This window comes from Lampetra fluviatilis, unplaced genomic scaffold, assembly GCF_964198595.1.
Source record: "Lampetra fluviatilis unplaced genomic scaffold, kcLamFluv1.1 SCAFFOLD_270, whole genome shotgun sequence".
Lineage (NCBI taxonomy): Eukaryota > Metazoa > Chordata > Hyperoartia > Petromyzontiformes > Petromyzontidae > Lampetra > Lampetra fluviatilis.
The window spans coordinates 94032-110015 of record NW_027621115.1 but is presented as its reverse complement, the minus strand read 5'-3'; the positions used below and the strand labels follow the sequence as shown (position 1 = coordinate 110015).

The 15984-nt window shown below is 59.2% G+C and overlaps 1 protein-coding gene and 1 long non-coding RNA gene across 2 annotated transcripts; both read right to left on the bottom strand.

The window, feature by feature from the left end:
- Positions 1-1114: 1114 nt before the first annotated feature.
- Positions 1115-9487, bottom strand: LOC144954793 (uncharacterized). The gene is made up of 6 exons (XM_078885216.1): positions 9316-9487; positions 6730-6899; positions 5022-5147; positions 4484-4622; positions 3581-3799; positions 1115-1137 (listed from the first exon to the last, which is right to left on the bottom strand). Exons 1-6 carry the CDS (start codon positions 9362-9364, stop codon positions 1115-1117), a joined length of 726 nt encoding a protein of 241 aa, XP_078741342.1. The 5' UTR covers positions 9365-9487.
- Positions 9488-9713: 226 nt separating this feature from the next.
- On the bottom strand, positions 9714-15364 carry LOC144954791 (uncharacterized). Its single transcript, XR_013641362.1, has 3 exons — positions 15108-15364; positions 14342-14546; positions 9714-9862 (listed from the first exon to the last, which is right to left on the bottom strand). It is a non-coding gene; the product is annotated as an uncharacterized LOC144954791 (long non-coding RNA).
- Between the last annotated feature and the right edge of the window lie 620 nt (positions 15365-15984).

The window sequence follows — 15984 nt, the reverse complement described above, 5'->3', positions numbered from 1 at the left end:
TGGTGGTGATGATGGTGATGTACATAATAACACCACTACGGCTACTGCTGCTGTGACTCAGTCTGCTAGGTGGTGGTGAGAGGGTGGTGATGGTGATGATGAGAGGGTGATGATGATGATGATGTTATACTACTACCACTACGACTATTGCTGCTGCCACTACCGCGATTCGGCTGCGTCGATTGTACGGTCTGCTAGGTGGTGATGGTTGTGGTGGTGGTGATGGTTGTAGTGGTGAGAGGGTGGTGGTGGTGATGATGATGATGAGGGTGGTGGGTGATGGTGATGATGAGAGGGTGGTGATGATGATGATGGTGATGATGTTATACATAATAACACCACTACTACCACTACGACTATTGCTGCTGCTGCCACTACCGCGACTCGGTTAGCGTCGATTGTGTACGGTCTGCTAGGTGGTGATGGTCGTGGTGGTGGTGGTGATGGTTGTGGTGGTGGTGATGGTTGTGGTGATGGTTGTGGTGGTGGTGATGGTTGTGGTGGTGATGGTTGTGGTGGTGGTGATGGTGGTGGTGGTGATGGTTGTGGTGGTGGTGATGGTTGTGGTGGTGGTGATGGTGGTGGTGGTGGTGATGGTGATGATGAGAGGGTGATGATGATTGTGATGATGAGAGGGTGGTGGTGGTGATGATGGTGATGATGAGAGGGTGATGATGAGAGGGGTGGTGGTGGTGATGGTGGTGGTGATGGTGGTGGTGATGGTAATGATGGTGGTGGTGATGGTGATGATGATGGTGGTGGTGGTGATGATGGTGGTGGTGGAGATGGTGATGATGATGATGGTGGTGATGATGATGATGATGATGGTGGTGGTGGTGGTGGTGATGATGATGGTGGTTGGTGGTGATGATGGTGGTGGTGATGATGGTGGTGGTGATGGTGGTGGTGATGATGGTGGTGGTGGTGGTGATGATGGTGGTGGTGATGGTGGTGGTGATGGTGGTGGTGATGATGGTGGTGGTGATGATGGTGGTGGTGGTGGTGGTGGTGGTGATGATGGTGGTAATGACGGTGGTGGTGATGATGATGGTGGTGGTGATGGTGGTGGTGGTGATGGTGGATTTCGAGACTCCTGGACCAAAGTGAATCGTCATCAAACCACAGCGATGAAGGCGGCTCGATCGAAAACAAAAACTTTATTCAACGTCAGCCGTAGCCCCCCCCCCACACACCCCCCCCCACACACACCCCCCCACACCCCCCCTCACACCCCCTCACACCCCCCCCCACACCCCCCCACACCCCCCCCACACACCCCCCCACACACACACCCCCCCACACCCCCCTCACACCCCCCTCACACCCCCCCCACACCCCCCCCACACCCCCCCCACACCCCCCCCTCACCCCCCCCACACCCCCCACCCGCGATGAAGACGACACTCTAGCGGACAGACAGCCCGCCCGGCCGTCTTTGTCTCTCTCCCGTAGCCCGTGCCAGACTAGGTGCATCTCCGCGTGGTGAGTCTGTGGGTCTCTGTGGTGAGTCTGTGGGTCTCTGTGTGGTGAGTCTGTGGGTCTCTGTGTGGTGAGTCTGTGGGTCTCTGTGTGGTGAGTCTGTGGGTGAGTCTGTGGGTCTCTGTGTGGTGAGTCTGTGGGTCTCTGTGTGGTGAGTCTGTGGGTCTCTGTGTGGTGAGTCTGTGGGTGAGTCTGTGGGTCTCTGTGTGGTGAGTCTGTGGGTCTCTGTGTGGTGAGTCTGTGGGTGAGTCTGTGGGTCTCTGTGTGGTGAGTCTGTGGGTGAGTCTGTGGGTCTCTGTGTGGTGAGTCTGTGGGTGAGTCTGTGGGTCTCTGTGTGGTGAGTCTGTGGGTCTCTGTGTGGTGAGTCTGTGGGTCTCTGTGTGGTGAGTCTGTGGGTGAGTCTGTGGGTCTCTGTGGTGAGTCTGTGGGTCTCTGTGTGGTGAGTCTGTGGGTGAGTCTGTGGGTCTCTGTGTGGTGAGTCTGTGGGTGAGTCTGTGGGTCTCTGTGTGGTGAGTCTGTGGGTCTCTGTGTGGTGAGTCTGTGGGTCTCTGTGTGGTGAGTCTGTGGGTGAGTCTGTGGGTCTCTGTGGTGAGTCTGTGGGTCTCTGTGTGGTGAGTCTGTGGGTCTCTGTGTGGTGAGTCTGTGGGTCTCTGTGTGGTGAGTCTGTGGGTGTCTGTGTGGTGAGTCTGTGGGTCTCTGTGTGGTGAGTCTGAGTCTCGGTGTGGTGAGTCTGTGGGTCTCTGTGTGGTGAGTCTGTGGGTGAGTCTGTGGGTCTCTGTGTGGTGAGTCTGTGGGTCTCTGTGTGGTGAGTCTGTGGGTCTCTGTGTGGTGAGTCTGTGGGTCTCTGTGTGGTGAGTCTGTGGGTCAGTGTGGTGAGTCTGTGGGTCTCTGTGTGGTGAGTCTGTGGGTCTCTGTGTGGTGAGTCTGTGGGTCTCTGTGTGTGAGTCTGTGGGTCTCTGTGTGATGAGTCTGTGGGTGTCTGTGTGGTGAGTCTGTGGGTCTCTGTGTGGTGAGTCTGTGGGTCAGTGTGGTGAGTCTGTGGGTCTCTGTGTGGTGAGTCTGTGGGTCTCTGTGTGGTGAGTCTCTGTGTGGTGGGTCTCTGTGTGGTGGGTCTCTGTGTGGTGGGTCTGTGTGGTGGGTCTCTGTGTGGTGAGTCTGTGGGTGTCTGTGTGGTGAGTCTGTGGGTCTCTGTGTGGTGAGTCTGTGGGTCAGTGTGGTGAGTCTGTGGGTCTCTGTGTGGTGAGTCTGTGGGTCTCTGTGTGGTGAGTCTGTGGGTCAGTGTGGTGAGTCTGTGGGTCTCTGTGTGGTGAGTCTGTGTGGTGAGTCTGTGGGTCTCTGTGTGGTGAGTCTGTGGGTCAGTGTGGTGAGTCTGTGGGTGTCTGTGTAGTGGGTCTGTGGGTCTCTGTGTTGTGAGTCTGTGTGGTGAGTCTGTGGGTCTCTGTGTGGTGAGTCTGTGGGTCAGTGTGGTGAGTCTGTGGGTGTCTGTGTAGTGGGTCTGTGGGTCTCTGTGTGGTGAGTCTCTGTGTGGTGGGTCTCTGTGTGGTGGGTCTGTGTGGTGGGTCTCTGTGTGGTGGGTCTCTTGTGTGGTGAGTCTGTGGGTCTCTGTGTGGTGAGTCTGTGGGTCTCTTGTGTGGTGAGTCTGTGGGTCTCTGTGTGGTGAGTCTGTGGGTCTCTGTGTGGTGAGTCTGTGGGTCTCTGTGTGGTGAGTCTGTGGGGTGAGTCTGTGGGTCTCTGTGTGGTGAGTCTGTGGGTCTGTGTGGTGAGTCTGTGGGTCTCTGTGTGGTGAGTCTGTGGGTCTCTGTGTGGTGAGTCTGTGGGTCTCTGTGTGATGAGCCTGTGGGTCTCTGTGTGATGAGTCTGTGGGTCTCTATGTGGTGAGTCTGTGGGTCTCTATGTGGTGAGTCTGTGGGTCTCTGTGTGGCGAGTCTGTGGGTCTGTGTGGTGAGTCTGTGGGTCTCTGTGTGGTGAGTCTGTGGGTCTCTGTGTGGTGAGTCTGTGGGTCTCTGTGTGGTGAGTCTGTGGGTCTCACTGGTGATGGTTGTGGTGGTGGTTGTGGTTGTTGTGGTGGTGGTGGTTATTGTGGTGAGTCTGGTGGTCTCACTGGTGATGGTTGTGGTGGTGGTTGTGGTTATTGTGGTGGTGGTGGTGGTTATTGTGGTGAGTCTGTGTCCTCTGTGCGTTTCCCGTTTCCGCTTATCTGCTCTATCATTTTCCAGTGCCTGACTCAGTTGCTGCTGGGCCTTGCCAGGGCCCAGGGAAGGCCCACACTGCTCCGAAATGGTAGTCAGGATAAGGCGGGCTTCTGCCTGGAAAATCTCCGCTGTGAAGGAGGGAGACACGGGGGTTCACCATCAACATCAACATCACCATCAACACCATCAACATCACCATCATCAACACCATCATCAACATCGCCATCAACACCATCATCAACATCAACACCATCAACATCAACACCATCAACATCAACACCACCATCATCAACATCATCACCATCATCATCATCACCACCATCATCATCAACATCATCAACATCAACACCACCATCATCAACATCAACATCACCATCATCAACATCAACACCACCATCAACACCATCATATCACCATCATCACCATCAACATCATCATCATCACCATCAAACACCATCATATCACCATCATCACCATCAACATCACCATCAACATCATCATCAACACCATCATACCACCATCATCAACATCAACATCATCACCACCATCATCATCATCATCACCACCATCGTCATCAACATCATCAACACCATCACCATCAACACCATCATCAACATCACCATCAACACCACCATCACCATCATCACCACCACCATCATCAACACCATCAACACCATCAACACCACCATCAACATCATCGCCACCATCGCCACCATCATCACCACCACCAACACCATCACCACCACCACACCATCACCACCACCAACACCACCATCACCTCCATCAACACCATCATCACCATCATCGCGTACCATCAAGTTCGGCCTCCGCGTCGTCTGCCTCCCGAGGCATGCTGGGATATCTCCCAGCATGCACCTGTGCCGGTGCTGCCCCCCTCTGTGCGTGGCGTTGCGTCAGCTCACAGAGGCGGCGGTGGAGCATCTGAACCACCTGGGGGGGGCGGAACCCATCAACACCACCACTGCCGTCACCACCATCACTACCATCACTACATCACCATCATCATCATCACAACCACCGCCAACATCACCACCACCGTCACCACCATCATCATCATCACCACCACCATCACTGCCATCACTGCCACCGTCACCACCATCACCACCATCACCACCAACATCACCACCATCACCACCAACATCACCATCACCACCACCGTCACCACCACCACCGTCACCACCACCACCACCACCGTCACCACCACCACCATCACCACCAACATCACCACCGTCACCACCATCACCGCCACCGTCACCACCACCGCCGTCACCGCCACCACCGCCACCACCGTCACCACCGCCACCACCACCGCCACCACCGCCACCCCACCTGTGCCGAGACCGCCCGGCCTGTCTCGGGGTCCCCGCGAGTGAAGCACAGTCGTGACAACTCCCACAGCGGGCGCGCCAACTCCGCTCCATCGGGACGGCCGCTCTGCTCGCACGCCAGGTACACCTTGCGACGACAACAACATCAACAAGAACAACAACATCAACAACATCAACAACATCAACAACAACACGAGCAGCAGTGCGGCCATCGTGACCCCCACCCCACCCACACGGCCACAATGAACTCCACCACCCACACGGCCACCGTGAACCCCACCCACCCACACGGCCGTCGTGAACCCCACCCACCCACACGGCCACCGTGACCCCCACCCACCCACACGGCCGTCGTGAACCCCACCCACCCACACGGCCACCGTGACCCCACCCACCCACACGGCCGTCGTGAACCCCACCCACCCACACGGCCACCGTGACCCCCACCACCCACACGGCCGTCGTGAACCCCACCCACCCACACGGCCACCGTGACCCCCACCCACCCACACGGCCGTCGTGAACCCCACCCACCCACACGGCCACCGTGACCCCCACCCACCCACACGGCCGTCGTGAACCCCACCCACCCACACGGCCACCGTGACCCCCACCCACCCACACGGCCGTCGTGAACCCCACCCACCCACACGGCCACCGTGACCCCCACCCACCCACACGGCCGTCGTGAACCCCACCCACCCACACGGCCACCGTGACCCCCACCCACCCACACGGCCATCGTGAACCCCACCCACCCACACGGCCACCGTGACCCCCACCCACCCACACGGCCACCGTGACCCCCCACCCACCCACACGGCCGTCGTTGAACCCCACCCACCCACACGGCCACAGTGAACCCCACCCACCCACACGGCCACCGTGAACCCCACACCCACCCACACGGCCATCGTGAACCCCACCCACCCACACTGCCACCGTGAACCCCACCCACCCACACGGCCGTCGTGAACCCCACCCACCCACACGGCCACCGTGACCCCCACCCACCCCACACGGCCGTCGTGAACCCCACCCACCCACACGGCCACCGTGACCCCCCACCCACCCACACGGCCGTCGTGAACCCCACCCACCCACACGGCCACCGTGACCCCCACCCACCCACACGGCCATCGTGAACCCACCCACCCACACGGCCACCGTGACCCCCACCCACCCACACGGCCACCGTGACCCCCACCCACCCACACGGCCGTCGTGAACCCCACCCACCCACACGGCCACAGTGAACCCCACCCACCCACACGGCCACCGTGAACCCCACCCACCCACACGGCCACCGTGAACCCCACCCACCCACACGGCCACCGTGACCCCCACCCACCCACACGGCCACCGTGACCCCCACCCACCCACACGGCCACCGTGACCCCCACCCACCCACACGGCCACCGTGACCCCCACCCACCCACACGGCCGTCGTGAACCCCACCCACCCACACGGCCACAGTGAACCCCACCCACCCACACGGCCACCGTGACCCCCACCCACCCACACGGCCACCGTGACCCCCACCCACCCACACGGCCACCGTGAACCCCACCCACCCACACGGCCACCGTGAACCCCACCACCCACACGGCCACCGTGAACCCCACCCACCCACACGGCCACAGTGAACCCCACCCACCCACACGGCCACAGTGAACCCCACCCACCCACACGGCCACCGTGAACCCACGTGCTCGGCTAGGTGGGCCCTTGCTGCCTCTGCGTCTCCCTGGGCTGTCCGGAGTCTCGCGAGGCCCATTTGGACAGTCGGCCGCGACGGTGAGGAGGCCGCCGCCGCAGCGCAGCGCCACCCACTCGGCGCGGGCCGTGTAGCCCTCCGCCTGGAAAGTAGTCCCAGCTCTGGGCAGGGCAGAGAGAGAGAGATGTGGTGGTGGGGGGGGAGATGGTGGTGGTGGTGGTGGGGAGAGAGATGGTGGTGATGGTGATGGTGGGGAGAGAGATGGTGGTGGTGGTGGGGGGAGATGGTGGTGGGGGTTGGATGGTGGTGGTGGTGGTGGGGAGAGAGATGGTGGTGATGGTGGTGGTGGGGAGAGATGGTGGTGGTGGTGGTGGGGGAGATGGTGGTGGTGGGGGGGATGGTGGTGGTGGGGGGGGGGAGATGGTGGTGGTGGGGGGGGGGGGAGATGGTGGTGGTGGTGGTGGGGAGAGAGGATGGTGGTGGTGGTGATGGCGGTGGGTGTGGTGGTGGACGCTGCTACTGGGCAGTTCGCCCTCCAACAACAACTGAGGGTGGAGGAGCGACGCTCACAACAACGAGCGGAAGCGCCGGGTGGCTAAAGCGCAGCGAGTTGGCACAGTAGGAGGCACAGGTGGTGCATCAGCCAGTCATCTCGGTCATCTCAGTCAGCCAACCTACGGCACCTGCTGGGTCTGTCCCGTGACCTCCTCCTGCACCTAGCCTGGCACAGCAGTCAACCCATGGCACCTGCTGGGTCTGCCCCGTGACCTCCTCCTGCACCTAGCCTGGCACAGCAGTCAACCCACGGCACCTGCTGGGTCTACCCGTGACCTCCTCCTGCACCTAGCCTGGCACAGCAGTCAACCCACAGGCACCTGCTGGGTCTGCCCCGTGACCTCCTCCTGCACCTAGCCTGGCACAGCAGTCAACCCACGGCACCTGCTGGGTCTGCCCGTGACCTCCTCCTGCTAGCATTCGACACTCCACGTGGTAGCCTCAAAGTGCACCTAGCCTGGCACAGGCGCCGTGGTGACGTCACCGTCACTTAGTGGGTGGTGCCGGGCAGAGAGAGGGAGGGAACTCAAGTGGATTTGGGGCCGTCCATAAATGACGTCACGTGATTTTGGAGGATTTTGACCCCCACCCCCCCCTCTCGTCACAAAGTCAGACCCCCCCCCCCCTCAAATATGACGTCACAAATCTCTGCCCCCCCCCCCCCCCCCCCCCAAAAACCATATTTCCATTTTGAAAATAAAACTTCAAATCGCTTTAAAACGATTGTCATTGTAGTGCGTATTGAATGTGGCGCTGCGCTCTGATGTTGTAGGAGTGTTGTTATACTGGTAGGAACCTCCTGGTTACACCAGCCCACAGGGGATTATTGTGTCCGTCCGTCGTGCATCAAAAAATGGTAGTGGTGGGGCTGGGGAAGGGCTGGGTGGTGAGGGTGGGGAGGGGCTGGGTGGTGAGGGTGGGGAGGGGCTGGGTGGTGAGGGTGGGGAGGGGCTGGGTGGTGAGGGTGGTGAGGGGCTGGGTGGTGAGGGTGGTGAGGGGCTGGGTGGTGAGGGTGGTGAGGGGCTGGGTGGTGAGGGTGGTGAGGGGCTGGGTGGTGAGGGTGGTGAGTGGGCTGGGTGGTGAGGGTGGTGAGGGGCTGGGTGGTGAGGGTGGTGAGGGGCTGGGTGGTGAGGGTGGTGAGGGGCTGGTGGTGAGGGTGGTGAGGGCTGGGTGGTGAGGGTGGGGAGGGGCTGGGTGGTGAGGGTGGGGAGGGGCTGGGTGGTGAGGGTGGGGAGGGGCTGGGTGGTGAGGGTGGGGAGGGGCTGGGTGTGAGGGTGGGGAGGGGCTGGGTGGTGAGGGTGGGAGGGGCTGGGTGGTGAGGGTGGGGAGGGGCTGGGTGGTGAGGGTGGGGAGGGGCTGGGTGGTGAGGGTGGGGGAGGGGCTGGGTGATGAGGGTGGTGAGGGGCTGGGTGGTGAGGGGCTGGGTGGGGAGGTGTGGGGCTGGGTGGGGGCTGGGTGGTGGGGTGGGGAGGGTGGGGAGGGGCTGGGTGGTGAGGGTGGGGAGGGGCTGGGTGGTGAGGGGCTGGTGGGGCTGGGTGGTGAGGGTGGGGCTGGGGGGTGGGGTGGGGCTGGGGTGGGGCTGGGTGGGGAGGGGCTGGTCACCCCGTGGTGTCCTTATAAAACTCAACGTGTCACCTACTCACGCCGGCGTGTGCCGCCCTCACACAGTCGGCCAGATTTGCGGAATACACCACCACGTTGCCCTGGCCGTTGTTGACCCTGATGATGCTGCTGATGATCGTGATGATGCTGATGATGATCATAATGCTGATGGTGCTGCTGATGATGACACTGCTGATGATGCTGATGATGACACTGCTGATGATCATCATGATGCTTCTGATGATGATAATGCTGATGATGATAATGCTGATGATGATAATGCTGATCATGATGATGCTTCTGATGATGCTGCTGATGATGATAATGCTGATGATCATGATGATGCTGATGATGATGACACTGCTGATGATCGTGATGATGATGATGATGATGATCGTGACGATGATGATGACGTCTCACCGATGCTGGTATCTGCAAGCAGCAGAAACGCAGAGGCCATTTCAGCCATTCCCCTGGCCACTCCCACTCCGCCGCAAGCCCCGCCCACTCCGGCACTTGCCCCTCCCACTCCGCCGCAAGCCCCGCCCACTCCGCTAGCTCCTCCCACTCCACCGCAAGCTCCTCTCACTCCACCGCCAGCGCCACCCACTCCACCGCCAGCCCCTCCCACTCCGCTAGCTCCTCCCACTCCACCGCAAGCTCCTCCCACTCCACCGCCAGCCCCGCCCACTCCGGCACTTGCCCCGCCCACTCCCCCGCCAGCCCCGCCCACTCCGCTAGCTCCTCCCACTCCACCGCCAGCGCCACCCACTCCACCGCCAGCCCCTCCCACTCCGCTAGCTCCTCCCACTCCACCGCAAGCCCCGCCCACTCCAGCGCTGCCCTCTGGCCCGGCCATGCCCCTGGCTGCCCTCAGGGCGAGGAGGGCAGCGGGCAGCGCCAGGTCGGGCCTGCCCCTGAGCAGCCACGAGCGGCAGCTGCTGCGGCCGCAGGCGAAGAGGAGAGCCTGGAGAGAGAGGGGGGAGGGTCGCTGTCTGTGTGGTGAGTCTGTGTGTCTCTGTGTGGTGAGTCTGAGTGGTGAGTCTGTGGGTCTCTGTGTGGTGAGTCTGTGGGTCTCTGTGTGGTGAGTCTGTGGGTCTCTGTGTGGTGAGTCTGAGTGGTGAGTCTGTGGGTCTCTGTGTGGTGAGTCTGTGTGGTGAGTCTGTGTGGTGAGTCTGTGGGTCTGTGGGTCTCTGTGTGGTGAGTCTGTGTGGTGAGTCTGTGGGTCTGTGGGTCTCTGTGTGGTGAGTCTGTGTGGTGAGTCTGTGGGTCTCTGTGTGGTGAGTCTGTGTGGTGAGTCTGTGGGTCTCTGTGTGGTGAGTCTGAGTGGTGAGTCTGTGGGTCTCTGTGTGGTGAGTCTGTGTGGTGAGTCTGTGGGTCTCTGTGTGGTGAGTCTGTGTGGTGAGTCTGTGGGTCTCTGTGTGGTGAGTTTGTGTGGTGAGTCTGTGGGTCTCTGTGTGGTGAGTCTGAGTGGTGAGTCTGTGGGTCTCTGTGTGGTGAGTGTGTGTGGTGAGTCTGTGGGTCTCTGTGTGGTGAGTCTGTGTGGTGAGTCTGTGGGTCTCTGTGTGGTGAGTCTGAGTGGTGAGTCTGTGGGTCTCTGTGTGGTGAGTGTGTGTGGTGAGTCTGTGGGTCTCTGTGTGGTGAGTGTGTGTGGTGAGTCTGTGGGTATCTGTGTGGTGAGTCTGTGTGGTGAGTCTATGGGTCTCTGTGTGGTGAGTCTGAGTGGTGAGTCTGTGGGTCTCTGTGTGGTGAATGTGTGTGGTGAGTCTGTGGGTCTCTGTGTGGTGAGTCTGTGTGGTGAGTCTATGGGTCTCTGTGTGGTGAGTCTGTGTGGTGAGTCTGTGGGTCTCTGTGTGGTGAGTCTGTGTGTCTCTGTGTGGTGAGTCTGAGTGGTGAGTCTGTGTGTCTCTGTGTGGTGAGTCTGAGTGGTGAGTCTGTGTGTCTCTGTGTGGTGAGTCTGAGTGGTGAGTCTGTGGGTCTCTGTGTGGTGAGTCTGTGTGTCTCTGTGTGGTGAGTCTGAGTGGTGAGTCTGTGTGTCTCTGTGTGGTGAGTCTGTGTGGTGAGTCTGTGGGTCTGTGGGTCTCTGTGTGGTGAGTCTGTGTGGTGAGTCTGTGGGTCTGTGGGTCTCTGTGTGGTGAGTCTGTGTGGTGAGTCTGTGGGTCTGTGGGTCTCTGTGTGGTGAGTCTGTGTGGTGAGTCTGTGTGTCTCTGTGTGGTGAGTCTGAGTGGTGAGTCTGTGTGTCTCTGTGTGGTGAGTCTGAGTGGTGAGTCTGAGTGGTGAGTCTGTGTGTCTCTGTGTGGTGAGTCTGAGTGGTGAGTCTGTGGGTCTCTGTGTGGTGAGTCTGAGTGGTGAGTCTGTGTGTCTCTGTGTGGTGAGTCTGTGTGGTGAGTCTGTGTGTCTCTGTGTGGTGAGTCTGTGTGGTGAGTCTGTGGGTCTGTGGGTCTCTGTGTGGTGAGTCTGTGTGGTGAGTCTGTGGGTCTGTGGGTCTCTGTGTGGTGAGTCTGTGTGGTGAGTCTGTGGGTCTGTGGGTCTCTGTGTGGTGAGTCTGTGTGGTGAGTCTGTGTGTCTCTGTGTGGTGAGTCTGTGTGGTGAGTCTGTGTGTCTCTGTGTGGTGAGTCTGAGTGGTGAGTCTGTGTGTCTCTGTGTGGTGAGTCTGAGTGGTGAGTCTGTGGGTCTCTGTGTGGTGAGTCTGAGTGGTGAGTCTGTGTGTCTCTGTGTGGTGAGTCTGAGTGGTGAGTCTGTGTGTCTCTGTGTGGTGAGTCTGAGTGGTGAGTCTGTGGGTCTCTGTGTGGTGAGTCTGAGTGGTGAGTCTGTGTGTCTCTGTGTGGTGAGTCTGTGTGGTGAGTCTGTGGGTCTCTGTGTGGTGAGTCTGTGTAGTGAGTCTGTGGGTCTCTGTGTGGTGAGTCTGAGTGGTGAGTCTGTGTGTCTCTGTGTGGTGAGTCTGTGTGGTGAGTCTGTGGGTCTCTGTGTGGTGAGTGTGTGTGGTGAGTCTGTGGGTATCTGTGTGGTGAGTCTGTGTGGTGAGTCTATGGGTCTCTGTGTGGTGAGTCTGTGTGGTGAGTCTGTGGGTCTCTGTGTGGTGAGTCTGTGTGGTGAGTCTGTGGGTCTCTGTGTGGTGAGTCTGAGTGGTGAGTCTGTGGGTCTCTGTGTGGTGAGTCTGTGGGTCTCTGTGGTGAGTCTGTGGGTCTCTGTGGTGAGTCTGTGGGTCTGTGGGTGTCTGTGTGGTGAGTCTGTGAGTCTGTGGGTCTCTGTGTGGTGAGTCTGTGGGTCTGTGGGTCTCTGTGTGGTGAGTCTGTGGGTCTCTGTGTGGTGAGTCTGTGGGTCTGTGGGTCTCTGTGTGGTGAGTCTGTGGGTCTGTGGGTCTCTGTGTGGTGAGTCTGTGGGTCTCTGTGTGGTGAGTCTGTGAGTCTGTGGGTCTCTGTGTGGTGAGTCTGTGAGTCTGTGGGTCTCTGTGTGGTGAGTCTGTGGGTCTCTGTGTGGTGAGTATGTGTCTCTGTGTGGTGAGTCTGTGTCTCTGTGTGGTGAGTGTGTGTCTCTGTGTGGTGAGTATATGGGTCTCTGTGTGGTGAGTCTAAGGGTCTCTGTGTGGTGAGTCTGTGGGTGTCTGCGTGGTGAGTCTGTGGGTCTCTGTGTGGTGAGTCTGTGGGTCTCTGTGTGGTGAGTCTGTGGGTCTCTGTGTGGTGAGTCTGTGGGTCTCTGTGTGGTGAGTCTGTGAGTCTCTGTGTGGTGAGTCTGTGTGGTGAGTCTGTGGGTGTCTGTGTGGTGAGTCTGTGTGGTGAGTCTGTGGGTCTCTGTGTGGTGAGTCTGTGGGTCTCTGTGTGGTGAGTCTGTGTCTCTGTGTGGTGAGTGTGTGTCTCTGTGTGGTGAGTATATGGGTCTCTGTGTGGTGAGTCTAAGGGTCTCTGTGTGGTGAGTCTGTGGGTGTCTGCGTGGTGAGTCTGTGGGTCTCTGTGTGGTGAGTCTGTGGGTCTCTGTGTGGTGAGTCTGTGGGTCTCTGTGTGGTGAGTCTGTGGGTCTCTGTGTGGTGAGTCTGTGAGTCTCTGTGTGGTGAGTCTGTGTGGTGAGTCTGTGGGTGTCTGTGTGGTGAGTCTGTGTGGTGAGTCTGTGGGTCTCTGTGTGGTGAGTCTGTGGGTCTCTGTGTGGTGAGTCTGTGTCTCTGTGTGGTGAGTGTGTCTCTGTGTGGTGAGTATATGGGTCTCTGTGTGGTGAGTCTAAGGGTCTCTGTGTGGTGAGTCTGTGGGTGTCTGCGTGGTGAGTCTGTGGGTCTCTGTGTGGTGAGTCTGTGGGTCTCTGTGTGGTGAGTCTGTGGGTCTCTGTGTGGTGAGTCTGTGTGGTGAGTCTGTGTGGTGAGTCTGTGAGTCTCTGTGTGGTGAGTCTGTGGGTCTCTGTGTGGTGTATGTGAGTCTGTGGGTCTCTGTGTGGTGAGTCTGTGAGTCTCTGTGTGGTGAGTCTGTGAGTCTCTGTGTGGTGTCTGTGAGTCTGTGGGTATCTGTGTGATGAGTCTGTGGGTCTGGTGGTCTTTGCGTGGTTCTGTGTGTGGGTCTGTGTCCGGGTCTGTGTCCTTAACAACCCTCCAAAGGGTTGAGATCTGATATAATAACACCACCACCATCTCCACCACCACCATCACCACCACCATCACCTCCATCATCATCATCTCCACCAACATCTCCACCACCACCACCACCACCTCCATCATCACCACCATCACCATCATCATCTCCACCTCCACCATCATCACCTCCACCACCACCATCTACACCACCATCTCCACCACCATCATCTCCACCACCACCATCTCCACCACCACCATTATCACTACCTCCATCATCACCACCATCGCCACCACCACCATCACCTCCACCACCATCATCACCACCACCACCATCATCACCACCATGATCTCCACCACCACCATCACCTCCACCACCACCATCTCCACCACCATCTCCACCACCACCATCACCTCCACCATCACCATCACCTCCACCACCACCATCATCGCCACCACGACCATCTCCACCACCACCACCATCACCTCCACCACCACCATCATCGCCACCACCATCATCTCCACCACCATCTCCACCACCTCCACCATCACCATCACCTCCACCACCACCATCATCGCCACCACCACCATCATCGCCACCACCACCATCTCCACCACCATCACCTCCACCATCATCACCACCTCCATCATCACCACCATCATCATCATCTCCACCTCCACCATCAACATCTCCACCATCTACACCACCATCTCCACCACCATCTCCACCACCATCACCACCACCATTATCACTACCTCCATCATCGCCACCATCATCACCACCACCATCATCATCATCGCCACCATCACCTCCACCACCACCATCACCACCACCATCACCTCCACCACCACCATCACCACCACCACCATCTCCACCACCACCACTGCCATCACCTGTAATTCCTGCATTCTTCGCGCGACTTCGGCAGCGCCCGCTGCTGTCGTTGCTACCGCTGGTAGCTTAGGCGATGCTGATGCTGCTGATGCTGCTGCTGATGCTGATGGTGATGATGCCGATTCGAGGTTCCGCAGCTCCATGAGCCAGGCGCAGGCGCGTGCGTGGACCGCACTCCGGTCGTCCATGTAGTGCCGCTCACCGCTGTGTGGATCAGCAGCAGCATCAGCAGCATCAGCAGCAGTAGCAGCAGCAGTAGCAGCAGCAGCATCATCAGCAGCATCATCAGCAGCAGCATCAGCAGTAGCATCAGCAGCATCATCATCAGCAGCATCATCAGCAGCAGCATCATCAGCAGTAGCAGCAGCATCAGCAGCAGCATCAGTAGCAGCATCATCAGCAGTAGCATCAGCAGCATCATCATCAGCAGCAGCATCATCAGCAGTAGCATCAGTAGCAGCAGCAGTAGCATCAGCATCATCAGCAGTAGCAGCATCATCAGCAGCAGCAACATCAGCAGCATCATCATCAGCACGATCATCATCAGCAGTAGTATGGACGCTGCTGCTAGCCGAGTTAACGAAGTGTAGTAGTTGTGGTAGTAGTGGTAGTAATAGTGTAGTAGTGGTAGTAGTGTAGTAATAGTACTAGTACTACTAATGTAATAGTAGTGGTAGTAGTAGTAGTAATGTAGTAGTGTAGTACTAGTAGTGTAGTAATAGTACTAGTACTACTAATGTAATAGTAGTGGTGTTGGGGCCTCACCAATAGTGGGCCACTCTGCAAGCCTCGCATCTCCACGCCGCCGCCTGCCCACACACCTCGCAGCGCAGCCGCACGCCCTTGGGCAGCGCCAGTGGGTACATAACAACAACAATAACAACAACAACAACCACAACAACAACCACAACAACAATCACAACAACAACAATCACAACGACGACGTCGACAAAGTCACAAATCGACCACGCGAAATTAATCAACTAGAAATCCAAGAGGCGGTTAGGCCGCGTTGTCACGGTAACGCGTCTCCCCCCCCCCCGTCACCGTGGCAACGGCCAGCCCACCCCCACCACCCCCCCCCCTCTCGTCACCGTGGCAACGGCCAGCCCACCCCCACCACCCCCCCTCTCTCGTCACCGTGGCAACGAGTCCCTCGCTCCGCCCCTTCACCATCCCCCCGCCCCTCAATCCCCACCACCCCCCCCCCCTTGTCACCAGGGCAACGGCCAGCCCACCCCCACCACCCCCCCTCTCGTCACCGTGGCAACGAGTCCCTCGCTCCGCCCCTTCACCATCCCCCCGCCCCTCAATCCCCACCACCCCCCCCCCCCTTGTCACCGTGGCAACGGCCAGCCCACCCCCACCACCCCCCCCCTCTCGTCACCGTGGCAACGAGTCCCTCGCTCCGCCCCTTCACCATCCCCCCGCCCCTCAATCCCCACCACCCCCCCCCCTTGTCACCAGGGCAACGGCCAGCCCACCCCCACCACCCCCCCCTCTCGTCACCGTGGCAACGAGTCCCTCGCTCCGCCCCTTCACCATCCCCCCGCCCCTCAATCCCCACCACCCCCCCCCCCCTTGTCACCGTGGCAACGGCCAGCCCACCCCCACCACCCCCCCCTCTCGTCACCGTGGCAAC

Coding starts and splice junctions, on each gene's coding strand:
- LOC144954793 (XM_078885216.1), bottom strand. CDS start 9,364: ATGGCTGAAATGGCCTCTGCGTTTCTGCTGCTTGCAGATACCAGCATC. Junction 5,148..6,729: donor GGGCCCACCTAGCCGAGCAC/GTGGGTTCACGG, acceptor TGTCGTCGCAAG/GTGTACCTGGCGTGCGAGCA. Junction 1,138..3,580: donor CACCACCACAACCATCACCA/GTGAGACCACCA, acceptor TTTTCGATCGAG/CCGCCTTCATCGCTGTGGTT.